Source organism: Scyliorhinus torazame, chromosome 29, assembly GCF_047496885.1.
Source record: "Scyliorhinus torazame isolate Kashiwa2021f chromosome 29, sScyTor2.1, whole genome shotgun sequence".
NCBI lineage: Eukaryota > Metazoa > Chordata > Chondrichthyes > Carcharhiniformes > Scyliorhinidae > Scyliorhinus > Scyliorhinus torazame.
The window spans coordinates 10713416-10738320 of NC_092735.1; the positions used below are offsets into that span (position 1 = coordinate 10713416).

The following is a 24905-nucleotide window of genomic DNA, read 5'->3' on the forward strand; positions in this document are numbered from 1 at the left end:
TTGAGGGTTCTACCATGCATTGTAAATTCCCTACCTGCATTAGACCTTCCAAAATGCATTACCTTACATTTGTCCGGATTAAACTCCATCTGCCATCCCTCCACCCAAGTCTCCAAACAATCTAAATCCTGCTGTATCCTCTGACAGTCCTCATCACTATCTGCAATTCCACCAACCTTTGTGTCGTCTGCAAACTTACTTATCAGACCAGTTACATTTTCCTCCAAATCATTTATATATACTATGAACAGCAAAGGTCCCAGCACTGAACCCTGCGGAACACCACTAGTCACAGCCCTCCAATCAGAAAAGCACCCTTCCATTGCTGCTACTCTGCCTTCTATGGCCTAGCCATTTCTGTATCCATCTTGCCAGCTCACCCCTGATCCCGTGTGACTTCACCTTTTGTACCAGTCTGCCATCAGGGACCTTCTCAAAGGCCTTACTGAAGTCCATATAGACAACATCCACTGCCCTACCTGCATCAATCATCTTTGTGACCTCCTCAAAAAACTCTATCAAGTTAGTGAGACACGACCTCCCCTTCATAAAACCGTGCTGCCTCTTGCTAATACGTCCATTTGCTTCCAAATGGGAGTAGATCCTGTTTCGAAGAATTCTCTCCAGTAATTTCCCTACCCTGGATTATCCTTGCTACCCTTCTTAAACAATGGAACAACATTGGCTATTCTCCAGTCCTCCGGGACATCCCCTGAAGACAGTGAGGATCCAAAGATTTCTGTCAAGGCCTCAGCAATTTCCTCTCTAGCCTCCTTCAGTATTCTGGGGTAGATCCCATCAGGCCCTGGGGACTTATCTACCGTAATATTTTTCAAGATGCCCAACACCTCGTCTTTTTGGATCTCAATGTGACCTAGGCTATCTACACGCCATTCTCCAGACTCAACATCCACCAATTCCTTCTCTTTGGTGAATACTCTTTGGTAATGCAAAGTATTCATTTAGTATCTCGCTCATTTTCTCTGGCTCCACACATAGATTCCCTCGCCTGTCCTGCAGTGGGCCCACCCTTTCCCTGGCTACCCTCTTGCTTTTTATGTACGTGTAAAAAGCCTTGGGAATTTCCTTAACCCTATTTGCCAATGACTTTTCGTGACCCCTTTTAGCCCTCCTGATTCCTTGCTTAAGTTCCTTCCTACTTTCCTTATATTCCACACAGGCTTCGTCTGTTCCCAGCTTTCTAGCCCTGACAAATGCCTCCTTTTTCTTTTTGACGAGGCCTACAATATCTCTCGTTATCCAAGGTTCACGAAATGTGCCGCATTTATCCTTCTTCGGCACAGGAACATGCCGATCCTGAATTCCTTTCAACTGACACTTGAAAGCCTCCCACATGTCAGATGTTGATTTAGCCTCAAACATCCGCCCCCAATCTAATTCATCAGTTGCTGCCTAATATTGTTATAAATAGCCTTCCCCCAATTTAGCACATTCACCCTAGGACCACTCTTATCCTTGTCCACCAGCACTTTAAAACTTACTGAATTGTGGTCACTGTTCCCGAAATGTGTTGGGTGGGTTACTGGGTTATGGGGATAGGGTGGAGGTGTTGACCTTGGTAGGGTGCTCTTTCCAAGAGCCGGTGCAGACTCGATGGGCCGATTGGCCTCCTTCTACACTGTAAATTCTATGATGAACTTCATTGCAGTGTTAATGTAAGCCTATTTGCATCACTAATAACGATTATTATTATTGTGCCTTCAGAACCCTTCTCGTTCGCAGGTTGAGTTTGCAGTGCATGGATGTGTCATGTGATTCTGTGCACTCGCCCGTTGTAATGTTTATTTGATCTGTCTGCTGGACATGAGTGTCAATTCTCTCTCTCTCTCTCTCTCTCTCTCTCTCTCTCTCTCTCTCTCTCTCTCTCTCTCTCTCTCTCTCTCTCTCTCTCTCCCCCTCTCTCCCTCCCCCCCTCTCTCTCTCTCTCCCCCCCCCCCCCCAAAACTCAAGAGCCCAAAGTGTCTTCAATTCTGACTGTCAACCCTATAGCCATCTGATCCTAGAATTTCAACTAGAACGATGTACGATCATCCTATTTTCCGCCTGTTCACCATATTATATATACTGTGATGAATGTAGGAAATTTAATTGTTATATGTCTGTTGCAGTAATATTATTAAAATAATTTTGGTTAAGGTGGATTTGATTTGATGTCACATGTACCGAAGTACAGTGAAAAGTATTTTTCTGGGGCCGAGGGAACGTACACAGTACGTACATAGTAGACAAAATAATAATCAACCGAGAACATTGACAAATGGTACATCAACAAACAGTGATTGGTTACAGTGCGGAACAAGGGACAAACAAAGCAAATACATGAGCAAGAGCAGCTTAGGGCGTAGTGAATAGTGTTCTTACAGGGAACAGATCAGCCCGAGGGGGAGTCGTTGAGGAGTCTAGTAGCTGTGGGGAAGAAACTGTTCCTATGTCTGGATGTGCGGGTCTTCAGACTTCTGTACCGTCTGCCTGATGGAAGGGTCTGGAAGAAGGCAATGCTTGGGTGGGAGGGGTCTCTGATAATGCTGCCTGCCTTCCTGAGGCAGCGGGAGGTGTAGACAGAATCAGTGTGCGGGTGGCAAGCTTGTGTGATGCATTGGTCTGAGTTCACCACACTCTGCAGTTTCTTGCGATCTTGGACCGAGCAGTTGCCATACCAGGCTGTGTTGCAGCCCGATAGGATGCTCTCTATCGCACATCTGTAGATATTTGTGAGAGTCGATGCAGACATGCCAAATTTCTTTAGCTTCCGTAGGAAGTAGAGACGTTGTTGGGATTTCTTGACTGTTGCATCAACGTAAGTGGACCAGGACAGACTGTTGGTGATGGTGACCCCCAGGAACTTAAAGCTATCGACCATCTCCACTTCGGAGCCATTGATGCAGACGGGTGTGTGTGTCGTGCTATGCTTCCTGAAGTCGGTGATCAGTTCCTTGGTCTTTCCGACATTTGGAGAGAAATGGTTTTTGGCACACCATGCAACCAAGTGATTTATCTCCCTCCTGTAGTCTGATTCGTCGTCGTTGTACATCTGTTAAAGCTGTCATTGAGAGGTTAACAGCTAGACAGACTGTGATGTCACTCATGGGAGTGGCTGGGTCTGTTTTCTATTCGTTTTTCAGCCCTGCCTTGTGTGTGTTTCTAGTTAAATTTTAACGTTCTGCTCTGGGTTCTGAGGAAAGGACTTGTGTTTCAGACTGACTTCTGAAAGCTTCTCTCCCAAGGACTTTGTGAATAAACCTGTAAGCCACTGAGTGTTAACTCTATTAATAAGTGGCATTTGACCTGCATGTGGATTGAGATTTTATAAGTGGATGGGAAAGTAAGCTCAAAGACCTGTCTTTATTTTTTTAAAGAACTGTTTAACTATTAATTGACGAGCTGTTTTTTCTTGGATGTTAATGGGGTTAATATCGCGTTAATAATAACGTTTGTTTTAATACAAAAAAATCCATATTTGTCAGTGGAATCACTGCTGGGGGTGAAGTATCCCTTCCTCAGTTTATAAATTGAAAAATTATCGCAGTTTGTCGTCCAGTATCCTAATTTCTGTGTGAGAAAGATATCTCCTAGTTTATAATCTTTATTATTGTCACAAGTAGGCTCACATTAACACTGCAATGAAGTTACTGTGAAAATCCCCTAGTCGCCACACTCCGGTGCCTGTTAGGGTACACTGAGGGAGAATTCAGAATGTCCAATTCACCTAACAAGCACGTCTTTCGGGACTTGTGGGAGGAAACCGGAGCAGACGGAGGAAGCCCACGCAGACATGGGGGGAACGTGCAGACTCCATACAGATAGTGACCCAAGCCGGGAATCAAACCTGGGGCTGTGAAGCAACGGTGCTAACCACTGTGCTACCGTGCCACCTGTTCCCCCTTCTCTTTTCAATTGATAATCCTCTGTCTGCGCCTCCTTGCTATATGCTGTACTTTGTATTGCTGATGTTCTACCACCGGAATCAAACTGCACCAGGTTTCCTGCGATGCCGTATAATTCGACTACTTTCTTTCTGAAATGTTTTGCAACAAACTTTGAAGTGCTGATGAAACGCCATCTTTAGATTTTGCGTGAAACCTGCGCAGGATGTGACGAGCAGGGTGCGTGAGGGTTGAGCAGGTCGGGTGTGCATGTGTCCTTTCAGACCGGACAGTAAGCAGAAAACTTGCCATGTTTTTTTTTTCTTTCAGAAGCAAAAATTAAAAGATGGAGAAGACAGGGTGGCGAAAAAGCAAAGACGAAAGGCTGAAGGCGGGATGAAAGAGAAGAGGTCAAGGAAGCTGAAGGTTTCAAAGGAGTCTGGGTGAGTCAGTCATGTTGAGTTGGTCGTGTGGCAGCGAGTGCAAGATTCAGCCACTGAAAGGTTTTTGCTGCAGATTCGATGAGGATATTCCGAATGCAGTGAGGCGGGAGATTGGCAGAATGCGCTGCATCATCTTTTCTCATCCCTGCCTTTGCTTTAGGACGGAGCTGAGGAGAGATTCCTTCACCCAGAGAGTGGTGATTCTGTGGAATTCACTACCACAGAAAGTAGTTGAGGCCAAAACGTTGCATAATTTCAATACAGCTCTTGGGGCTAAAGGGATCAAGGGATATGGGGGGGGAAGGCGGGATCAGGGTACTGAACTCGATGATCAGCCATGATCATAATGAATGGCGGAGCAGACTCGAGGGCAGAATGGCCTCCGCCTCCTATTTTCTGTGTATGTTTCTCGGTGCTTATGCTAATATGTTGGGTTTCCTCTCCCATGTCTTGCAGAGCAGATGGTTCCGTGCAATGATGCATTTGTATTGGATTCTTGGGTGTTATATTTTTGTGCTTCAGCAAGCTGTGCTGTTCCATGACTATCCCAATGCTGTCCTAGACGGCCTCCCACCCACCCTCTATAAACTCATCCAAAACTTTGTCCAGATCCTAATCCGCACCTACTCCATAGAATCGAAGAATCTACAGTGCAGCAGGAGGCCTTTCGGCCCATCGAGTCTGCACCGGCCCTTGGAAGGAGCACCCTACTTAAGCCCACTACCCCCACCCTATCCCAGTAACCCCACCTAACCTTTTTTTTTTTGGACACTAAGGGCAATTTAGCATGGCCAATCCACCTAACTTGCACATCCTTGGACTGTGGGAGGAAATGGGAAAACCCTGAGGAAACCTGCGGGGAGAACGTACAAACTCCGCACAGACAGTGACCCAAGCTGGGAATCGAACCTGGGACCCTGGAGCTGCGAAGCAACAGTGCTAACACACTGTGCTACCGTGCCGCCCATGGTCCAGTTCATCAACTCCTCCAATTCTCATCCCTCGCAGCCTCAACATTTCCTAACTTTGTAAACTCCTCCAGCCCTACAATCCTCCAAAAAGCTCTGCATTTCTCAAATTCAAGCCTCTTGTGCATCCTTAATTTCCTTCACCCTATCATTGGCGGCCATGCTTTCAGCTGTCTCGGCCCTAAGTACCGCACTTCCATTAAGCCCTTTGCTTCTTTTTCCATCTTTATAAAGTTTCTTATAACCTAATTTTTTGACCAAACCTTTTGCTCCTGTCCTGAGTGGCTCAGTGTCAAAGTTTGTTGAATTTCTTTTTATTCATTCACGGGATGTGAGTGTTACTGGCTAGGCCAGCGTTTATTGCCCATCCCTAATTGCCCTTGAGAAGGTGGTAGTGAGCTGCCTTCTTGAACCACTTCAGTCCATGTGGTGTAGGGATGGGCAATAATTGCGATGGCCAAATCCCGTAAATTAGTTTTTTTAAAAACCACGGTGCTGTTAGGGAGTTCCAGGGATTTCAACCCAGCAACAGTGAAGGAACGGCGATATATTTCCAAGTCAGGATGGTGAGTGGTTTGGAGGGGAACCTCCAGGTGGTGGGGTTCCTAAGGTATCTGCTGCCCTGCCCTTGTCTTTCTAAATGGGTGAGGGCCGTGGGTTTATAAGGTGCTGCCTAAGGTGCCTTGGTGAGTTCCCGCAGTGCATCTTGTAAATGGGACACAATAGGCTCTTGTGCACTGTTTTGGGGCATTTTACTATGTTAAAGGTATCATATAAATGCAGGTTGTTGTTGATTGGTATGACATGAGTTTATAAATGTGTGTTCTCCTGCTGTGAGGATCCACTCTTGGTCATTTGGTGCAGCTTGAGAACATTCCTAAAGGGAGGAAACATTGGAGTTAAGGTCAGTTGTGCCACTTTTTGCCATCCTCATGGTTTAAAAAAAAATGTAAAGTACCCAATCCATTTTTTCAAATTAAGGGACAGTTTAGCGTGGCCAATCCACCCCCTGCACATCTTTTTGGGTTGTGGGGGCGAGACCCACGCAGACCCGGGGAGAATGTGCAAACTCTGCACAGACAATGACCCGGGGCCAGTATTGAACCCAGGTTCTCAGCACCGTGAGGCAGCAGTGCTCACTCCAAGCTCAACCTCTTAGCTTGGAGGGTAATGAATACAAAGAAGCCAGAATAAATTATAGAGTGAGTGTTTAACATGACGCATGAGCACTGCAGAATTATACAGCACAGAAAGTGGTTATTTGGCCCACCATACCTAAGAGCTATCCAGTTAACCCCACTCAATATTACCTTGACTTTTGTTTGCTGTGTGCAGAGTGCTTGTTGCACTACGTGGTCCATTTAAGAGTGCTACAAGGCCATGCACGTGTATGCGGCTTTGAAGTTGATTCTCTCACTGCAAGCTCTTGAGACTGTGCTGCAGTTCTTTTTTTTAGTATAAATTTAAAGTACCTAATTATTTTCTTTCCAATTTTTTTGGAGCAGTTTAGCGTGGCCAATGCACCTAACCTGCACATCTTTGGGTTGTGAGGGTGAAACCCACGCAGACACGGGGAGAAAGTGCAAACTCCACACGGACAGTGACCCAGAGCCGGGTTTCGAATCCGGGTCCTCAGCGCTGTAGTCCCAGTGCTAACCACTGCGCCACATGCTGCGATGTTGCGAACTGCTCACGCCGGAGTTTGCTTGCGAAATATTGAATCGTACAGACCAGTATCTTCCCATGTCTTGATTCCTAGCCTGTACCCGCGTTAACTCGGCTCAGACAGTGTAGATGCTGCAAGTTAGTCTTATGCCACCTGAGCCAAGGAGAAGATTTTTATGAGACGAGATAGGTAGGTTCTGGAGGAAGTTAGGATTGGGTGAACCAGGTGCCTGAAATGCGTAAAAATACTTAACTATTCTCAAAACCAAACCACCGTGAAGCTGCCATAAGTATGTTCTCTGGGGTATGTGCTGATGAAAGATCACGGAGCTGAAGTGTTAACTCTCTTTCTCTCTCCACAGATGCTGCCAGACCCATCTGAATATTTGCAGCATTTTCTGTTTTTTTAAATGTTCTACGGGTCGTGTCTCAATCTAAACTTAGCACAGGTTGGCAGGAGCTAAACCTTGGGCATCCCAAAGTGGGCAGGGTTGCTATTGTATTTATTTGCTAAAACGACGCACTTTACCAGCACGAGGCATTTACCGTGCTGATGGGTGCAAGATGAAACGATTCAACAGCATGTCTCTTTTTCGGAGAGTATTAATAAAATGAAATGAAAATCGCTTATTGTCACAAGTAGGCTTCAATGAAGTTACTGTGAAAAGCCCCTAGTCGCCACATTCTGGCGCCTGTTCGGGGAGGCTGGTAAGGGAATTGAACCGTGCTGCTGGCCTGCTTGGTCTGCTTTAAAGGCCAGCGATTTAGCCCAGTGTGCTAAACTATTACAAAGAGTAATTGTTCGTCAGTGGGTATGAAATAGCACCAAAAGCTTCCTTTCTTTGTTCTCAAGGTTATTTTGCACCAATATCAGACAGCGTGGGATTTTGAACTTTACTCATCACCCGCTCCTCTGGTATTGGATTCAGGGCGTGGAGAGCAAGGAATAATTGAGCCTGGGTGTTCAGACATAATTCCCCATTTTAAAGTCAAAGACACGCTCCTTATTTTTATATTATACCTGGATAAATATTTGCAGCTGAATCACAAAATTGACAGCAATTTAGGGAGCAGAGAAGCAGGGGCATCCCTCCGCAGTACAGGCTAAAGGGCTGTGAGCTGTTCCAGTGCCACCTTTGGAGGGAGGATGTCATTGTTTTGTCAGTCTAGATGCTGTGCCTGTTGGCGGGTTTATTTGGCGCATCATTCCTGGATGCACTCCGTACCCGAATGTTAATCTAATTAAACAACTACCATCCCACAGCATGGGACTGGTGGGGGGATTGTATGAATGGGGGATGTGGAGTGGAGGATACGATGGCATAGAATTGTTACAGTGCAGAAGGAAGCCATTCGGCCCATTGAGTCTGCACTGACCCTCCGAAAGAGCACTCCACCCAGTCTCTCTCCCTTGCCACATTCTCAAAACCCCACCTAACCTGCACCTATTTGGACACTCAAGGGGTAATTTAACGTGGCCAATCCACTGAACCTGCACATCTTTGGACTGTTGGGAGGAAGCCGGAGCACCCGGAGGAAACACAGGAAAGCACGCAAACTCTACACAGACCGTCACCCAAGGCCAAAATTCAATCCAGGTCCGTGGCACTACGAGGCAGCAAACACTGTGCCACCCATAGAAGAGATGGCACAGGGAGAAGGGGTGGAATGGGATGGGGATGATATGAGAGGAATGAAAGGAATGTGGTTGGCATGGGATATCTGGCTTGGGAAGCGTGAAATAGGTTGGGAATTTAAAGAAGAAATGTTGCACTAAAAAATACCAATTTGAACGGGCAGGCACGGTGGCGCACTGGTTAGCACTGCTGCCTAAGGCCCCGAGGACCCGCATTCGATCCCGGTCCCAGGTCACTGTCCGTGTGGAGTTTGCACATTCTCTCATGTCTGCGTGGGTCTCACCCCCACAACCCAAAGATGTACAGAGTAGGTGAATTGGCCACGCTAAATTGAAAACATTTTTTTAAAAAAGAAGAAAAATACCAATTTGGGCGCAAATGTTTTGCAGCCTCCAAGCAGATATTTACATTTCATTTGCAAAGCAGACATAAACAGGAAACACATTGCATCAGTGACCATAACCTTTTTTAAGATTAGGGACGTGTGTGGCTCTTGACCCCATTCTGCCGTCTGCGTGTGCAGTATACACATCTTTTAAAAGACATTGCAAGTGTAAATTCTTTTCTTTGATAATTTCTTGTTCACTTGAGGCTTCCGTTGGCAGGAGAATGGGCGGCTTGCCCTCTTGTGCAATCGACCATGCTGGCTCGTCACTGCTCTGACTGGGAAGTGACCAGAGCAGGAATTACTGCTTGTCAATGTTACATTGAATGTACGGCACAGAAATTGGCCCAACTGGCCCATACTGGAGTTTATGACCTACACAAGCCTCTTCATCTCACCCCGCCAGCAGGGCAGCACGGTGGTGCAGTGGTTAGCACTGCTGCCTCACGGCACCGAGGTCCCAGGTTCGATCCCCGCTCTGGTTCACTGTCCGTGTGGAGTTTGCACATTCTCCCCGTGTTTGCGTGGGTTTCGCCCCCACAACCCAAAAGATGTGCAGGTTAGGTGGATTTATCACGCTAAATTGCCCCTTAATTGAGAAATATGAATTGGGCACTCTAAATTTATAATTTTTAAAAAACTCACCCTGCCAGCATGATTTTCTATTCCTTTCCTCTTCACGCATACCTTGCTTTAACCTTTATTTGTTTATTTATTTCCATTTTTTTTTTCAATTAAGGGGCAATTTAGTGTGCAATCCACCTGCCCTGCACATCTTTGGGTTGTGGAGGTGAGACCCACGCAGACAGGGGGAGAATGTGCAAACTCCACACGGACAGTGACCCAGAGCCGGGATCGAACCCTGGCCCTCAGCGCCGTGAGACAGCAACGCTAACCACTGCCCCACCGTTTTGCCTCTGCTTTCGCCTTTAACACATCTATTTTAATCACTTCACCTAGCGAATTCCACATTCTAACACTTATAGTAAATAACTTTCTCTTAAATTCCCAATGTATTTGTTAGTGACTATCTTATATTTACAGTTTTGGACTCCCCAAAAATGGAAAACCTTTACATCTAACCTATCAAGTCGCAGCAGAATGTTGAGACCCCGATTAGTTAACCCCTCGGGTTTCTCATTTCTTGAGAAAGTAATCACTGATAGTTGTATCGTGTCAGTTTTGGTATCACCGGTGTTGATGTTCCCCGTTCTGCTGTCGTACCGAACATTTGGTCTGACATTTTTTAAAAGCTGGTACTTTTTTCTAATCTGTGCATCCCCTTGCCACCCACCCACCATTCCCAATCGTCAGAAATAGATTCAAGTGCCAGTCTTGTGGTCTGACAACCTGTTGCATATTGTGAGGCAAATGTGCGGAGAAGTTCACTAATTAGGAAAAATTAGGAGCTTAGGTTGTGTTTCTTGGCAATTACTAGTGATGTCGCTGTCAGAACATTGCTTGTTCTCTAGTTGCTTAGCCCCACGATTTGGTCAGTAAACCATGAATTAACAATGTACCTTCTAGTCTGATTTTATTTTTAAATAAATCGTTCTTTGGATTTGGCATGGCTGGCAAGGCTGTCATCCCTCATCTGATGAAGGAGCTGTCTTCTGAAAGATAGTGATTCGAAACAAACTTGTTGGACTTTAACCTGGTATTGTTAGACTTCTTACTGTGCTCACCCCAGTCCAATGCCAGCATCACAACATCATTAGGAACAGGAGTAGGCCATTCAGCCCATCAAGCTTGGCTCCGCCATTCAACACGATCATGGCTGATCAGACACTTCACTGCCTCTTTACACCCACTATCCCCGCAGGGCGGCATGGTAGCGCAGTGGGTAGCACTGTTGCTTCACAGCACCGGGGTCTCTGGTTCGATTCCTGGCTTGGGTCACTGTCTGCGGAGTCTGCATGTTCTCCCCGTGTCTGCGTGGGTTTCCTCCGGGTGCTCCGGTTTCCACCCACAAGTCCCAAAAGACCTGGGGCGGGATTCTCCGATATCGGCGTGATGTCCGCCGACCAGCGCCAAAAACGGCGCGAATCAGTCTGGCATCGCGCCGCCCCAAAGGTGCGGAAGTCTCCGCATCTTGAGTGGCCGAGCCCTCGCCCTGAGGGGCTAGGCCCGCCCCGGACTGATTTCCGCCCTGCCAGCTGGCGGGAAAGGCCTTTGGTGCCCCGCCAGCTGGCGTAAAAATGACTTTGCCTGGCGGCGCATGCGTGGGAGCGTCAGCGGCCGCTCTCGGCATCCCCGCGCATGCGCAGTAGAGGGAGTCTCTTCCGCCTCCGCCGTAGTGGAGACCGTGGTGAAGGCGGAAGGGAAAGAGTGCCCCCACGGCACAGGCCCGCCCGCAGATCATTGGGTCCCGATCGCGGGCCAGGCCACCGTGGGGGCACCCCCCGGGGCCAGCTCTCCCCGCGCCCCCCCCCCTCCCCCAGAGCCCGCCCGCCGGTAAGAGAGGTGGTTTGATTCTCGCCGGCAGGACAGGCATTCCAGCAGCGGGACGGGCCGAAGAATCGGGGGGGGGGGGGGGCGCCGACCGGCGCGATTCCCACCCCCGCCGAATATCCGGTGCCGGAGAATTCGGCAACCGGCAGGGGCGGGATTCACGCCAGCCCCCGGCGATTCTCCGACCCCCCCCCCCCCTCCCTTGTGTTAGGCGAATTGGACATTCTAAATTCTCCCCGTGTACCCGAACAGGCGCCGGAATGTGGCGACTAGGGGATTTTCACAGTAACTTCATTGCAGTGTTAATGTAAGCCTACTTTTGACAATCAAGATTATTATTAATTTATTTGTTAATCAGAAATTTTATCAATCCCTACTTTAAACATGCTCGCTGACTGAGCTTCCACTGCACTCTGGGGTAGAGAATTCCAAACACTCACAACCCTCTGAGTAAAGAATCCTTTTTAAAAATTGCCCAATTAAGTGGCGGAATTGCGTGGTCAATCCACCTACCCTGCACATCTTTGGGTTGTGGGGCTGAGGCCCACGCAGACACGGGGAGAATGTGCTAACTCCACATGGACAGTGACCCGGGGCCGGGATCAAACCCAGTTCCTCAGTGCCATGAGGCAACAGTGCTAACCACTGTGCTGCCTATTTGAGTAAAGAAATGTCTTCTCATCTCTGTCCTGAGTGACATCTTATTTTGAAATTGTGCACCCCCCCCCCCCCCCCCCCCAGTTCTAGACTCCCCAACCAAAGGAAACATCTTGCCTGCATCTATCCAGCGTATTCCTTTTAAGTAGGGGCTGTTTAGCACAGGGCTAAATCGCTGGCTTTGAAAGCAGACCAAGGCAGGCCAGCAGCACGGTTCGATTCCCGTAACAGCCTCCCCGAACAGGCGCCGGAATGTGGCGACTCGGGGCTTTTCACAGTACTTCATTTGAAGCCTACTTGTGACAATGAGCGATTTTCATTTCATTTTTCAAGTATTTTGTAGGGGGTTCACGGTGGCGCAGTGGTTAGCCCTGCTGCCTCACGGCGCCAAATCCAGGTCCCATCCTGGCTCTGGGTCACCGTGTGGAGTTTGCACATTCTCCCCGTGGCTGCGTGGGTCTCACCCCCACAACCCAAAGATGTACAGGGTAGGTGGATTGGCCACGCTAAATTGCCCCTTAATTGTGGGGGGGGGGGGGAAGAATTGGGTGCTCTGAATTTAATTTTTAATAAGTATTTTGTAGGTTTCAATGAGGTCACTTCTGAGTCTGAGAAAGTCTAAAGAATACAGGCCCAGTTTGCCTAATTGCTCTTCATAAGATACTCCCACCATCCCCGGAATAAACCCTCAGCTGCTCTGAGAAGTTGGTCAAGCAGTTCAATAGAATTAAGCGTCGGACTATTTCATGAGGCAAGTAGGAGTCCTGTCACGTTGCTCTGAGACCGAGGTCACATGTAAACCAGACCGGGTAAGGGCGGCAGGTTTCTCCCCTGAAAAGACATTAGTGAGTTTGTTTTACTGACGCTACCTTTTTAGTTCTACTTTTTCTGAACTTGACTTGAGATTCTCAACCTGCCTCAAATGTGGTAGCATTTGAACTCCTGTCCTCTTGGTTATTAGTCCGCTAATGTAGCAATTACACCCACCCTGTAAATGCCTCTCTGCTCTCTTTCAGAGTGGTGGCCCTCAACGCTGACAAACACAAAAAGAAGCGGAAAAATCACAGTGACGCCTTGTCGTTGGCCGAAATGCTCAAAAAGTTCCAGAAGGAGAAAGACGCCATGAAAAAGCAGGAAATCACCTTGAAGCCTCCATCCGCCTCCCAGGTCCTCGAGCAGGCTGCAAAGAACGCGGGCTGTCCCGATTTCAGCTTGACTGCCTCTGACCAGGTCTTTGCGATTCTGGGGAACTCCAATGAGCACGACTTGCTTCAGGAAGCTGCCAATGCCATGGAGTTACTTGGGGACCTGGACATCGATAAGCTGCTGGCGGAAACGCCGAGCGGAAGCCCAGCCTCTGAAACCGAGGAAAACAGCAACACGGCAATGTCCTCCAACTTCATCCTCCCCGCCCAGAGCCAAAAGCCGGTGTCCGAGTTGCCGGTGGGGTTACCTGCCCAGCTTGAAAAACGCATCCATGATCTTAAGGCACTGTGTGCTGTCCATTCAAACAACGAAACCCATGTAAGTACATTATTAGAAAATGAAGAAGTGGCATTTGTAAAGATCAGTTTTCATTTTCCAGCTCTTATTCTCCATTTTGAAGGTGCTGTCTGTTGCTAACTTTTGGTTGGCTCTTAATGCGTAATTTGCTCTGTTTGTTTAACCTTTACTCTAGAGTCGCCAGGTATCTTTATGATACCCCCACGAGGTTCAAGTTCAAGTAATGATCAATAACTCAACACACCTATTAGTAAGATTCAAATCAAAACACATTTATTATACACAGTAAATCACTACTCATGCATAAACTCTACTTTCTAGGCTATTCCTATCACTAAAAGGCCTATACTTAGCTTCGGAATTGGCCCACCAGGTCAGGGGAACAAATGGCCTTTCGTTCAGGTCCTGAGTCTGCAGGATTCAAAAGCTGGTATGGACTGGTAGCTCGGAGCGCCTATCTCGTAGCAAGCGTTGACTGGAGACTTACTTGGTTGATGCGGCATCTTGGACAGGCCACTCTCACGGGTTCTCACGGGTTGATTTAAGTTGCTGAGTGACCCTGCCAAGAAGGACGATTTGAACTTGGGGGCTTTACTTTATAGTCCCCAGGGGCTTCCCGCCCTTCGGGGCGGATCCCGTACCTGGTTCCAAGTGATTGGACTGCGTTCTGATCACTTGGATCGATTTCTCTGATACTTGAGTTATTCCCTGATCGCTGGGCGGTCCCTAAATGTCCGTTGGCCTTCCTTTGTCTTGGCTCCTGCTGGCGCCGAGGAGTCTGGCTTGGCTTTATTCACCTTAACTGTTGCAATTGTGCCTTGGAATTGCTCATTACTATGCAGATGGCTGCTGGTTTCAGTGCTGTCTGGTTTCTTACAGGTTTCAATACGCATGATTTCTGTATTTGCTAGTTTTTGCCTGTGTTGGCTGAATTTCCCTTCAGCCTTTGCGGTTCTCCATTTTAAGTCGAGAAGTGGCCAACCCAGGTGGCTACATGTCCTTCCCGAGGTCAGTAATGTTACGGATAGGGGAGCATCTAGGGAATAGTAACCACACGTTGTTAACTTTGACCTTTTTTTCAAATCAAATGGAGAGTTAGCACTCAAAATGCTTGAGTCAGAATATGGTATGGGATGCTGATTCAATTGGGGGAAAAAGTGGGAAGAGAGAAATAGGAAGCGAAAATCCAAATCTGTCCCCAAGTCCTTATTTCGCAAATGTTCAACCATGTGCTTTGTTAAAGCTGCACTCAAACTCAAACCTCTCCGTCATTTTTAAACAGGAATGATTGCAGAGTGATCAGGGAGGCCCTGTCTGAGTTGATTTTTCCTCCCCTTCCCTGTCCGTGGGGGGGGGGGGGGGGGCGGGGAGTACGTGCGTGCGTAGAGGTGTGCGCAGAGCCTTGCCTTGCAGGCACTGTTCACATCCAACCCTGAATGATGAATTCTGGCATTCTATTCAATTTGGAATATTGAGAGCAGTTTTGGGCCCCGTATCTAAGGAAGGATGTGCTGGCCTTGGAAGGGATCCAGAGGAGGTTCATAAGAACGATCCTGGGAATGAAGAGCTTGCCACATGAGGAAGGTTGAGGACTCTGGGTCTATACTCGTTGGATTTTAGAAGTAGGAGGGGGGGGACCTTATTGAAGCTTACAGGATACTGAAGAGGATGTTGCCACTAGTTTAAAAAACTAGAACAAGAGGACATAGAGGGTGGTGAATCTGTGGAACTCTTTGCCGCAGAAGGCTGTGGAGGCCAAGTCACTGAGTGTATTTAAGACAAAGATAGGTAGGTTCTTGATTAATAAGGGGTCAGGGGTTACAGGGAGAAGGCAGGCGAGTGGGGATGAAAAACATATCAGCCATGATTGAATGGCAGAGCAGACTCGATGGGCTGAATGGCCTAATTCTGCTCCTATGTCTTAATGGTCTAAATATGGGATCCTTCGTAGCTCAGCCGGATCCTGTCCTTGTGTGTAGACCATCAGCTCCCAAATTCCTTTCAACTCACTAACCTGACATGGACATGTGTTGCAAATCATTCCTCGTCACGGAGTCAAAATCATGGAGCTCATTCTCCTCTTACCCTTCATATAGTGCCTTTTTCGTAGAAAGATGTTCCAACTTGCTTCATGGAGTCATAAATATTTTGAAAAGATATTAGATGAGGTGACTAAAAGCTTGATGAAAGAGGCAAGTTTTTAGGAGGGTCTTAAAGGAGGAGAGGGAGTTTTTGAAACATTTTGGAAATTCCACTTGAGAGCTACGGCATAGATTATCATAGAATTTACAGAGCAGCAGGAGGCCATTCGGCCCATCGAGTCTGCACCGGCTCTTGGAAAGAGCACCCTACCCAAGGTCAACACCTCCACTCTATCCCCATAACCCAGTAACCTCACCCAACACTAAGGGCAATTTTGGACACTAAGGGCAATTTATCATGGCCAATCCACCTAACCTGCACATCTTTGGACTGGGAGGAAACCCACGCACACACGGGGAGGATGTGCAGACTCCGCACAGACAGTTACCCAAGCCGAAATCGAACCTGGGATCCTGGAGCTGTGAAGCAATTGTGCTATCCACAATGCTACCGTGCTGCCCCATGCATGGATCTATAGTAAGCAAATGGGTTGAAGTAGTGGTGGAAATAGACAGTCTTGTTGATGGAGTGAATAAGTGTTTGGAAGCTCACCATGAGGTCAAGTAGGATGTCAAAGTTACGTACGATCTGATCCAGCCTTAGTCGCTGACGGGGAGGGGGACGTTGGATGGATTCAGGAGCAAGAGAGCTGTGATGAATGATTTTTTTTTTGTTTGTTTAATCTAGAGTACCCAATTATTTATTCTCCAATTAAGGGGCAATTTAGCGTGGCCAATCCACCTAACCAGCACATTTATGGGTTGTGGGGGTGAAACCCACGCAGACACGGGGAGATTGTGCAAACTCCACACAGTGACCCAGGGCCGGGATTTGAACCCGGGTCCTCAGCGCCGTAGGCAGCAATGCTAACCACTGCCCCACCGTGCCGCCCTCTGTGATAAATAATTGACCGTATTGACTTCACACTCCGCCCGTAGCATATCTTTGCAAACCAGTATGAATCCAGGGCATTGAAGGGATCCGTTCAAAGCTCGGTAATTGGTACCACTACCACACAACCGACACGAGTCCTGTCCCATCAGTGCAATCATACAGTGGGTGTCACTGCTACTTGATCAGGAGCAGGAACCCAAGCTGAATTTGTTTTGCATTCCACGACCAGTTCTGTCCGACACATTAGCCATATGTGGTGAATTGGGAATGCCGATGTGACTGATTACATTTCAGTTGATAACTATGACCAGTAGACGGCACGGTAGCGCAGTGGTTAGCACAGTTGCTTCACAGCTCCGGTGACCATCGTGCCTCTAGGCAGTGGAGATCCATGTGCTGTCGAAGGGGCCTTGGTGAGTTTCTGCAGTGCATCTTGTAGATGGTACCTACGGCTGCCACTGGATGGTGTCGAGCCCCTTGAGTGTTGTTGGAGCTGCACTCATCCAGGTAAGTGGGGAGTATTCCATCACACTCCTGACTTGTGTCTTGTAGATGATGGACAGGCTTCGGGGAGTCAAGTGGTGAATTACTAACCTCCAGAATTTCCATTTTCCCATCTGCTATTATAGCAACAACATTTATATGGCTAGTCCAGTTCAGTTTCCAGTCAATGGTAACTCACAAAATCTTGACGGTTTCAACTATAGTAATGCCATTGAATGTTATGGGGAGATTGTTCTCTTATTCGTGATGGTCATTGCCTGGCACTTGTGTTGTGTGACTTATTAGTGCACGCCTGTTCTGTTGTCCAGTTTTTGTTGCTTATAGATACAGTTGCTTCAGTATCTGAAGAGTTGCGAAGTGCTGGACATTGTTCATTGTCAGCGAATGTCCCCGCTTCTCACCTTATGATGGAGGACATTGATGAAGCAGCTGAAGATGGTTGGGCCCAGGACCACTACCCTGGGGAACTCCTGCAGTGACATCCTGAAATGAAAATGAAATGAAAATCGCTTATTGTCACGAGTAGGCTTCAATGAAGTTACTGTGAAAAGCCCCTCGTCGCCACATTCCGGTGCCTGTTCGGGGAGGCTGGTACGGGAATTGAACCGTGCTGCTGGCCTGCCTTGGTCTGCTTTAAAAGCCAGTGATTTAGCCCAGTGAGCTAAACCAGCCCCTGGAGCTGAGATGATAGGCCTCCCAACACCCACAGCGATCTTCCTTTGTGCTGGGTATAATTCTGATCAATAGAGAGTTTTACCGCTGGCTCACATTAACTTCAATTTTGCCAGGGCCTCCTGATGCCACACGTTGATGCCGGGGGCAGTCGCTCTCATTTCACCTCTGGGATTCAGTCCTTTTGACCAAGGCTGCAATGAGGTCAGGAGCCGAGTGGCTTTGGCGGAACCCAAACAGCCTCAGCGCGCATGTTATTGCTGAGCAAGTGCTGCTGTCGACGCCATCTTCCATCACTTGCTGATGATTGAGAGGATGCCAATGGTGCAGTAATTGGTTAGATTGGTTTGTTGACATAGCTGGGCAATTTCCGCATTGTTGAATAGATACCAGTTTTGTAGCTGTTAATCCATAGATGCATAGAAGAAAGGGGCAGGAGGGATGTTTTTTGGCGCTTCGAGCCTGCCCCGCCATTTATCAACATCGTGGCTGATCATCCAACTCAATGGCCTAATCCTGCTTTCTCCCCAAAATCTTTGATCTGTTATGGGCCAGAGTTTAGAGAACCCCAAAGTGTATCATGGAGTTCACCTGACCCACAACTTTTAATAGATTGTGGTATGGGGAGCACACGGCCCACTCTACAGGTGTGGTACAGCAGAAATGGAAAAGTATTTTTTAAAGCAAAACTATGTTTATTCTGTGAACTCAAGTTAACCTTTTTAAAACATACAGTGAACATCTTAGCAACCATCAATTCAGATACAACCCCCAAAGAATACAACACTAAGTAATCCTTAATAACTTCCCAAACAACATCCAGAAGACAAAAGAAACACCTTTTAACAAAAGCACATCAGGTTTACATTCACTGCTGAAAACATTTATAATTCTGAATTCACCAAATGATCAAAAGATAGTCTTTTCATGGCAGAGAGATCAACAGTACACCTGCTCTGTCTGGCTTCAGCTCCAACACTGAAAATGAAACTAAAACACACCCTGCAGCAAACAGCCTAAAACGAAAGTAAAAAGCTGACAGCCCAGCTCCACCCACACTCTGACATCACTGATAAACACCCATTTCTTAAAGGTACATTTCTTAAACACCCATTTCTTAAAGGTACTCTCACATGGCAGATCCCATTCGCCCCAAGTGCTATAACTAGCCGCCTCTTGAATATATTCAATGTCAACTACTTCCTGAATTCCACAGGCTCACCACTCCTTGGGTGAAGAAATGTCTTCTCATCTCTGTCCGAAATGGTTTATCCTGAATCCTCAGACTGTCACCACCACCACCCCCACTCTCCCGTCATTCTTCTGAACTCCAGCGAGAAAAATCCTAACCTAGTCAATCTCTCAGGAATCAGTCTGGTAAACGTTCGCTGCACTCCCTCGAGAGCAAGAACATCCTTCCTCAGAAAAGGAAACCAAAACCTGCAAACAGTACTCCAAGTGTGGCCTCACCAAGGCCCTGTATAATTGCAGCAACACATCCCTGCTCCTGTATGCAACCTCGCAATGAAGGCCAACATACCATTAGCCTTCTTTACCACCTGCTGCACCTGCATGCTTTTAAAAAAAGTAAATTTAGGGTACCCAAGAGACCCAGAGCCGGATCGAACCTGGGACCTCGGTGCTGTGAGGCCACAGTGCTGACCACTGCACCACCGGGCTGCCCACTGCACCTGTATCCTTACCTTCAGCGACTGGTGCACAAGGACACCCAGGTTCCGCTGCACACTCCCCTTTCCCAATTTATAACCATTCTGGTCGTAATCTGCCTTAATAGTTGAGGATAATTTGACATTAAGGGAAAAACCATTAATTTCTTTGAGTGTTGTTTGAAGGGGCAACAAAGGGTTGATGAGGATAATGCTGTTGGTGTGGCCCACATGGGCTTCCAAAGATAAAGAGCTACAAAACAGACACATAAGCAAAGTAAGAACTCGTGGAATAAAGGGAGCCGTAGCAATATGGATACAGTTGGCTGATTGGCATAAAACAGTCGTGGTTAACAGTTGTTTTCCGGATTTGTGGAATGTTTGTAGCAGAGTTCTCCAGGGTTTGGTATTGGGACCCTTCTCTTCCTGATGTACATCAATGACTTGACGTGTGAGAGACAATTTCAAAATTGGCAGACAACACTAAACTTGTACATTACTCCGTGTAACCGCCCCATATGCACCGTTTATCATTCCGTGTCATAAACTGTGTAAACTCCAGCGTGATTCACTGGACACGTGCAATGAGCCACAGGCCAGATTGTAACTGGATGGTTTATTTCCAGGCCGTGTCTTTAACACTGTTGCTGTGTTTACCCAGGCTGGCAAGGTCTTTGAAGGGGAAGGAAAGAAGAAATTCTTCACTCCGGACATCAACACCATCCTGCTGGAGTAAGTACTCCGCTTTCTTCAGATTTCGAAGGCCTGATAAGATCTCTGCTTGTGCAATTTTCTGAGAAAGGTGGGTAGAATTTTGCGAGTATAATCCCCAAAGCACTGGATAAACTCCAGGCAAATTGCCCGAGAATAAGAAAGGAGAATTGGGCACAATCTGATCGAACAGGCTCGAGGGGCTGAACGGTCTCATTCTGTTTTGATGAGAGCACACAAAAGACGGTGGGCGAAGCTGGGAATGAACACAAGACTGTTCATTTTCTGAGCGATGACTTCCTTCTCCTCTGCGTGCGTTCAGTGACAAACTCAGTGCATGTGAGCTCCTGAAGTGCGTGGCAGCACACCGACAGTGTGTGGCAAGGCTGCTGAACGTCAAGTTTCAGTTTTGGAAGGGAAGAAGGGAGGGCAGTGGTGGCAGGAGTTTAGACGTAAGCTTTATCATTGATATCTTGTTGCTAATAGTCGGGTCTGCCTCTCCACCTGTCTGCAGCATTGAACTACAAGTACAGGAGTTGAATGTGACACTGCGTTCGGGAGTGTATGGTTTCCTGGTCTCCTTCCTGCCCTGTAGCAAGGACACACTAATGAAGCGCCTGAAGAAGCTACACTTCAACGATCAGGTAAAAAGAATTTGAGAGTGTGCAGAATTTTGTGTCCCCCCGCACCCCCCTTTCCAAACACCCATGCCCAGTGCTCAGAGATAAATGGGACAAGAATAATATGCAAGTCAAACAGGCCAGCAGTTCCAACTTTGATTCCCATTTCTGCAAAGATGTTGACCCTGAGCCTGAGCAACAGTAGCGGCATTTTAATTGGCCTCTGGGGTCACAGAAAGGACCTCCAAGCTTGCCAAACCACAACCTCTTGCTTCTTCTCATTCCAAGTGTAACAGTGAAGTATCCATAGTCCCAGATGACCACAGGCTGCTTTACCCTTTTGAGGGGGAGAGCTGACTGGTGGTGATTTAACCTGAGGATCACCCACACCTCGGGCAAGGGGGCGAGGTTGAGAAGGCGGGGCCTTCATGAATAACCTCAGCTGGTCCGGGAATTGAACCCACGCTGTTGGCCTCGCTCTGCATCACGAACCAACCGTCCAGCCAACTGAGCTAAACCGTGTGTGGTGTTAGCGAGGAGCACAGTATTAACTGAGCATCTGTCCTGAGCTGGTCTGTACCCTCGAAGCAGGTGCAGCCAATCCCCTGATCGTCAACCACAGTGGAAGCTGCAGAGGCCTGAATACCACACGGATTTCTCCGGGAGTCATTTTCTGCTCTCAATGTCTGCATTTCCTTCCCAGGACGAGCGGTTACGGGATCCGACGCAGAAGCTGAAGGAAGCAGTGGCAAATGTGATGCCGGCTCAGCTGATCAAATACCAGGAGGAACTGCAAGCACACACGCAGGCCCGGTTCGCCAAGTACGTTCCAACTGTTTTCTTCCAAGTGCTTGCCCAGGCGCAAGTACCAGACCACAGCAGTCACAGTAAATGATGTGATTTGTTGCTAGGGCTCATTGGCTAAGGATCGGGGAGCAGTGGACGAGCTACAAACATTCACAGGCTGACAAGCTGTGGCATCAAACTGGCACTCCCTGTGAGGTAAATGCAGTCATTGCAGGCAGAGAGTGATTCTTTCACCCCGGAGGTGGTGAATGTCAATCAGCGCCATGTATACTGGGAGGGTCCCACAGCACCAGCACCAAGGATGCTAACAATTGCGTTTGAAAACAGTGGTGTTATACAATTGTTGAAAGCAAACTGAGCAAACCGAGACCTGCGTCAAATTGTGCTGCATTTCCTGGTGGACGGTATATATGTTGGTGATTCTTAACTTAAATGCTAATTGCAGCTTTTTTCCCAATCTCTGTTGCTTAATCACATAGCAACAGGAGTGGGTCCCTCAGTATCAAATCAGTTTGCCTACCAGTGTCCAATATTCCTTGTTACCCTTGACATGACAAAAATCTATCTCGGTCCTGAAAGCTCCAGTTGATCACCGTATCGACTGTCTTTTGGGGGGGGAGAGAGCTCCATATTCCTGTTGCCCTTTGTGTGCGAAAGTTTAAGGTTACACCCGCTTCATCTGGATTACTCTGTTTTAACAAAGAACAATACAGCACAGGAACAGGCCCTTCGGCCCTACAAGCATGTACTGTTAATGATATCAACCTTCGCCAAATCCCTCAGCACTTCCTTGTGAGGTATCCCTCTATACCCATCCTATCCATGTGTTTTGTCAAGATGCCTTTTGAACGCGGTTAATGTATTTGCTTCTACAACCTCCCCTGGCAACGCATTCCAGGCACTCACCACCCTCTGCGTAAAAAAACCTGCCTCGCACATCTCCTCTAAACTTTGCCCCACGCACCTTAAACCTATGCCCCTGGTGACTGACCCCTCCATCCTGGGAAAGAGTGCCTGCCGATCCATGCCCCTCATAATTTTGTAGACCTCTATCAGGCCACCCCTCGACCTCCATCTTTCTCATGAAAACAGTCCGAGTCTATTCAGCCTCTCCACATAGCTAACATCCTGGTAAACCTCCTCTGCACCCTCTCCAAAGGCTCCACATCCTTCTGGTAGTGTGGCGACCAGAATGTACGCAATATTCCAAGTGCGGCCTTACCAAAGTTCAATACAACTGTAGCATGACTTGCCAGTTTTGATGCCCCGTCCAATCACCAGGCCACTCAATCTTCTCTTCGCGAGAGATTACAGGCTGGTTTTATCATTTTAAGGACCTTTACGCCACCCTACAATCTTTTTAAACCTAGTGGGATAGAGGCCAATTTTACGCACCCTTGGTAATGTAACCCAGGTAACTGCAGCTTCTGAAGAGGTGAAATCACACTGCATACCCTCACTTTCCTGAGGTGTAGTACCGGAACATAATGCAGTTCCCAAAGTGGGGTCTTAGCTGTGCAACTGAACCACAACTTCCTCCCCATTGTGTTCCAGTCATTTGAGATAATGCCTCCATTCCAGAGCCCTCCTATCCTGCTCCCTGTGAGGGTCAGAGCCACTGCCCACAGTTAGTATCTGAACCCTGGGATGTGACGGAGCGTGGGCGGCAACAACAGTAGTATCTGGATCTAACGGAGAAGGGTGGTGGCGAGTTGTGGTTAGGAGTTTCCAGCTCTCTCTCCCTCATACTGGGTGTCTTTTCAGAATGGCATCCGAAGAGGATCGAGACAGAAATTGCTCCGACGAGGATGATGACGATAAGCCAGGGCGAAGAGTCATGGGACCACGGAAAAAGTTTATTTGGAACGATCATGTCAGGTAGGCATTTTGCGAGCTGAGGACATCTCTCCTCTCCTCTCTCTCCCTCCTCCCCCCGCCTGCCCCGGAGTATTTTTTCTTTGGTCTCGGTGCCTTTTGTCCTTCCTGGGCTTGCCACTCTTGGGGATTGCAAAACAAAATGGTTGCTGTCACATGCCTCTTTTTATTATCTCGCTCTCTCTTTCTTTGCCATCACTGTCTTCCCTCATTTTAACTCTGGTCAACTCAACTCGGGTGGTAACCCCTTGTGCTCTGTAGAAGGCGGTGGGCTCAAGCTTTGTAACTTGAGCGCACACGATGGGCGTCACCGAGCGAGTGCTGCATTGGCAGAAGTGCTGTCTTATATGCGAGAAGGTAAACCAAAGTCCTGTTTGCCTGCACATATACAATCCCACTCCACCTTTTGAGGAATGATTCATTGGCCATTCATTCGTTTGCAGTTTAGAGATTTGCACTGCTCAAATTGGTTTCTAACAGCAGTAACTTCATCATTGGCTATAAAACACCGTAGGTCATCCTCAGGACCTGAGAACACAGGAAAAGGAGCAGGTTTGGCCTGTCGTCCTTTCTAGCCTGCTCTGTCATCCAATGCATTCATGCCTGATCTCCTACCTCAACTCTACCTTTCCCCATATTCTTTAATTCCCTTTGTACCAAAAAATCTATTGACCTGCCGTGAATATGCTCCTCAATGAGCATCCATGGCTGTCTGGGTAGAGAATTCCAAACGATTCACAATCCTTTCAGTGACAAAATTGTTCCTCATCTCATAGCTATACCGTTATTCTCAAACTGTGACCATGTGTTCTAGATTTCTAGCCTGGGGAAACATCTTCCCAGCAACTTCCAGCTCAAGCCCCTTAAGAATTTCATATGCGGCAACAAGACCATCTCTCACTCTTCTTAGTTCTGGGAATAAAGTCTCAAATGTAATATTTACACCTTTGTGAATAACGTAAAGGGAATGTGTTTTGTGAGGAAGATGCAAAGCGCTTTCAAGAGGATTTGGAAAGACTTTAGTGAGTCGGAAAGAACATGGCAGGTTTTAGTTTTATTCATTTATGTGATGTGGGAGTCGCTGACTAGGCCAGGATGTATTGCCCATCCCTAATTGCCCTTGAGAAGGTGGTGGTGAGCTGTCACCGTGAACCGCTGCAGTTTCTGTGGTGTAGGTACACCCACTGTGCTGTTAGAACATAGAACATAGAAAATACAGCACAGAACAGGCCCTTCGGCCCACGATGTTGTGCCGAACCTTTGTCCTAGATTAATCATAGATTATCATTGAATTTACAGTGCAGAAGGAGGCCATTCGGCCCTTTGAGTCTGCACCCGCTCTTGGAAAGAGCACCCTACCCAAACTCAACACCTCCACCCAACACCAAGGGCAATTTGGACATTAAGGGCAATTTATCAT

The 24905-nt window shown here is 47.6% G+C and overlaps 1 protein-coding gene across 4 annotated transcripts in view; it reads left to right on the forward strand.

The window, feature by feature from the left end:
• Positions 1–24905, forward strand: part of LOC140403851 (ubinuclein-2-like) — a 97140-nt gene that overhangs the window by 18973 nt on the left and 53262 nt on the right. For all 4 annotated transcript variants that reach the window (XM_072492049.1, XM_072492046.1, XM_072492047.1 and 1 more), the window contains exons 5-10: positions 4215–4327; positions 13107–13614; positions 20134–20204; positions 20698–20827; positions 21507–21625; positions 23375–23488. In XM_072492049.1, the coding sequence (XP_072348150.1) occupies positions 4215–4327; positions 13107–13614; positions 20134–20204; positions 20698–20827; positions 21507–21625; positions 23375–23488 (1055 nt within the window). The remainder of the gene's footprint in view (positions 1–4214; positions 4328–13106; positions 13615–20133; positions 20205–20697; positions 20828–21506; positions 21626–23374; positions 23489–24905) is intronic.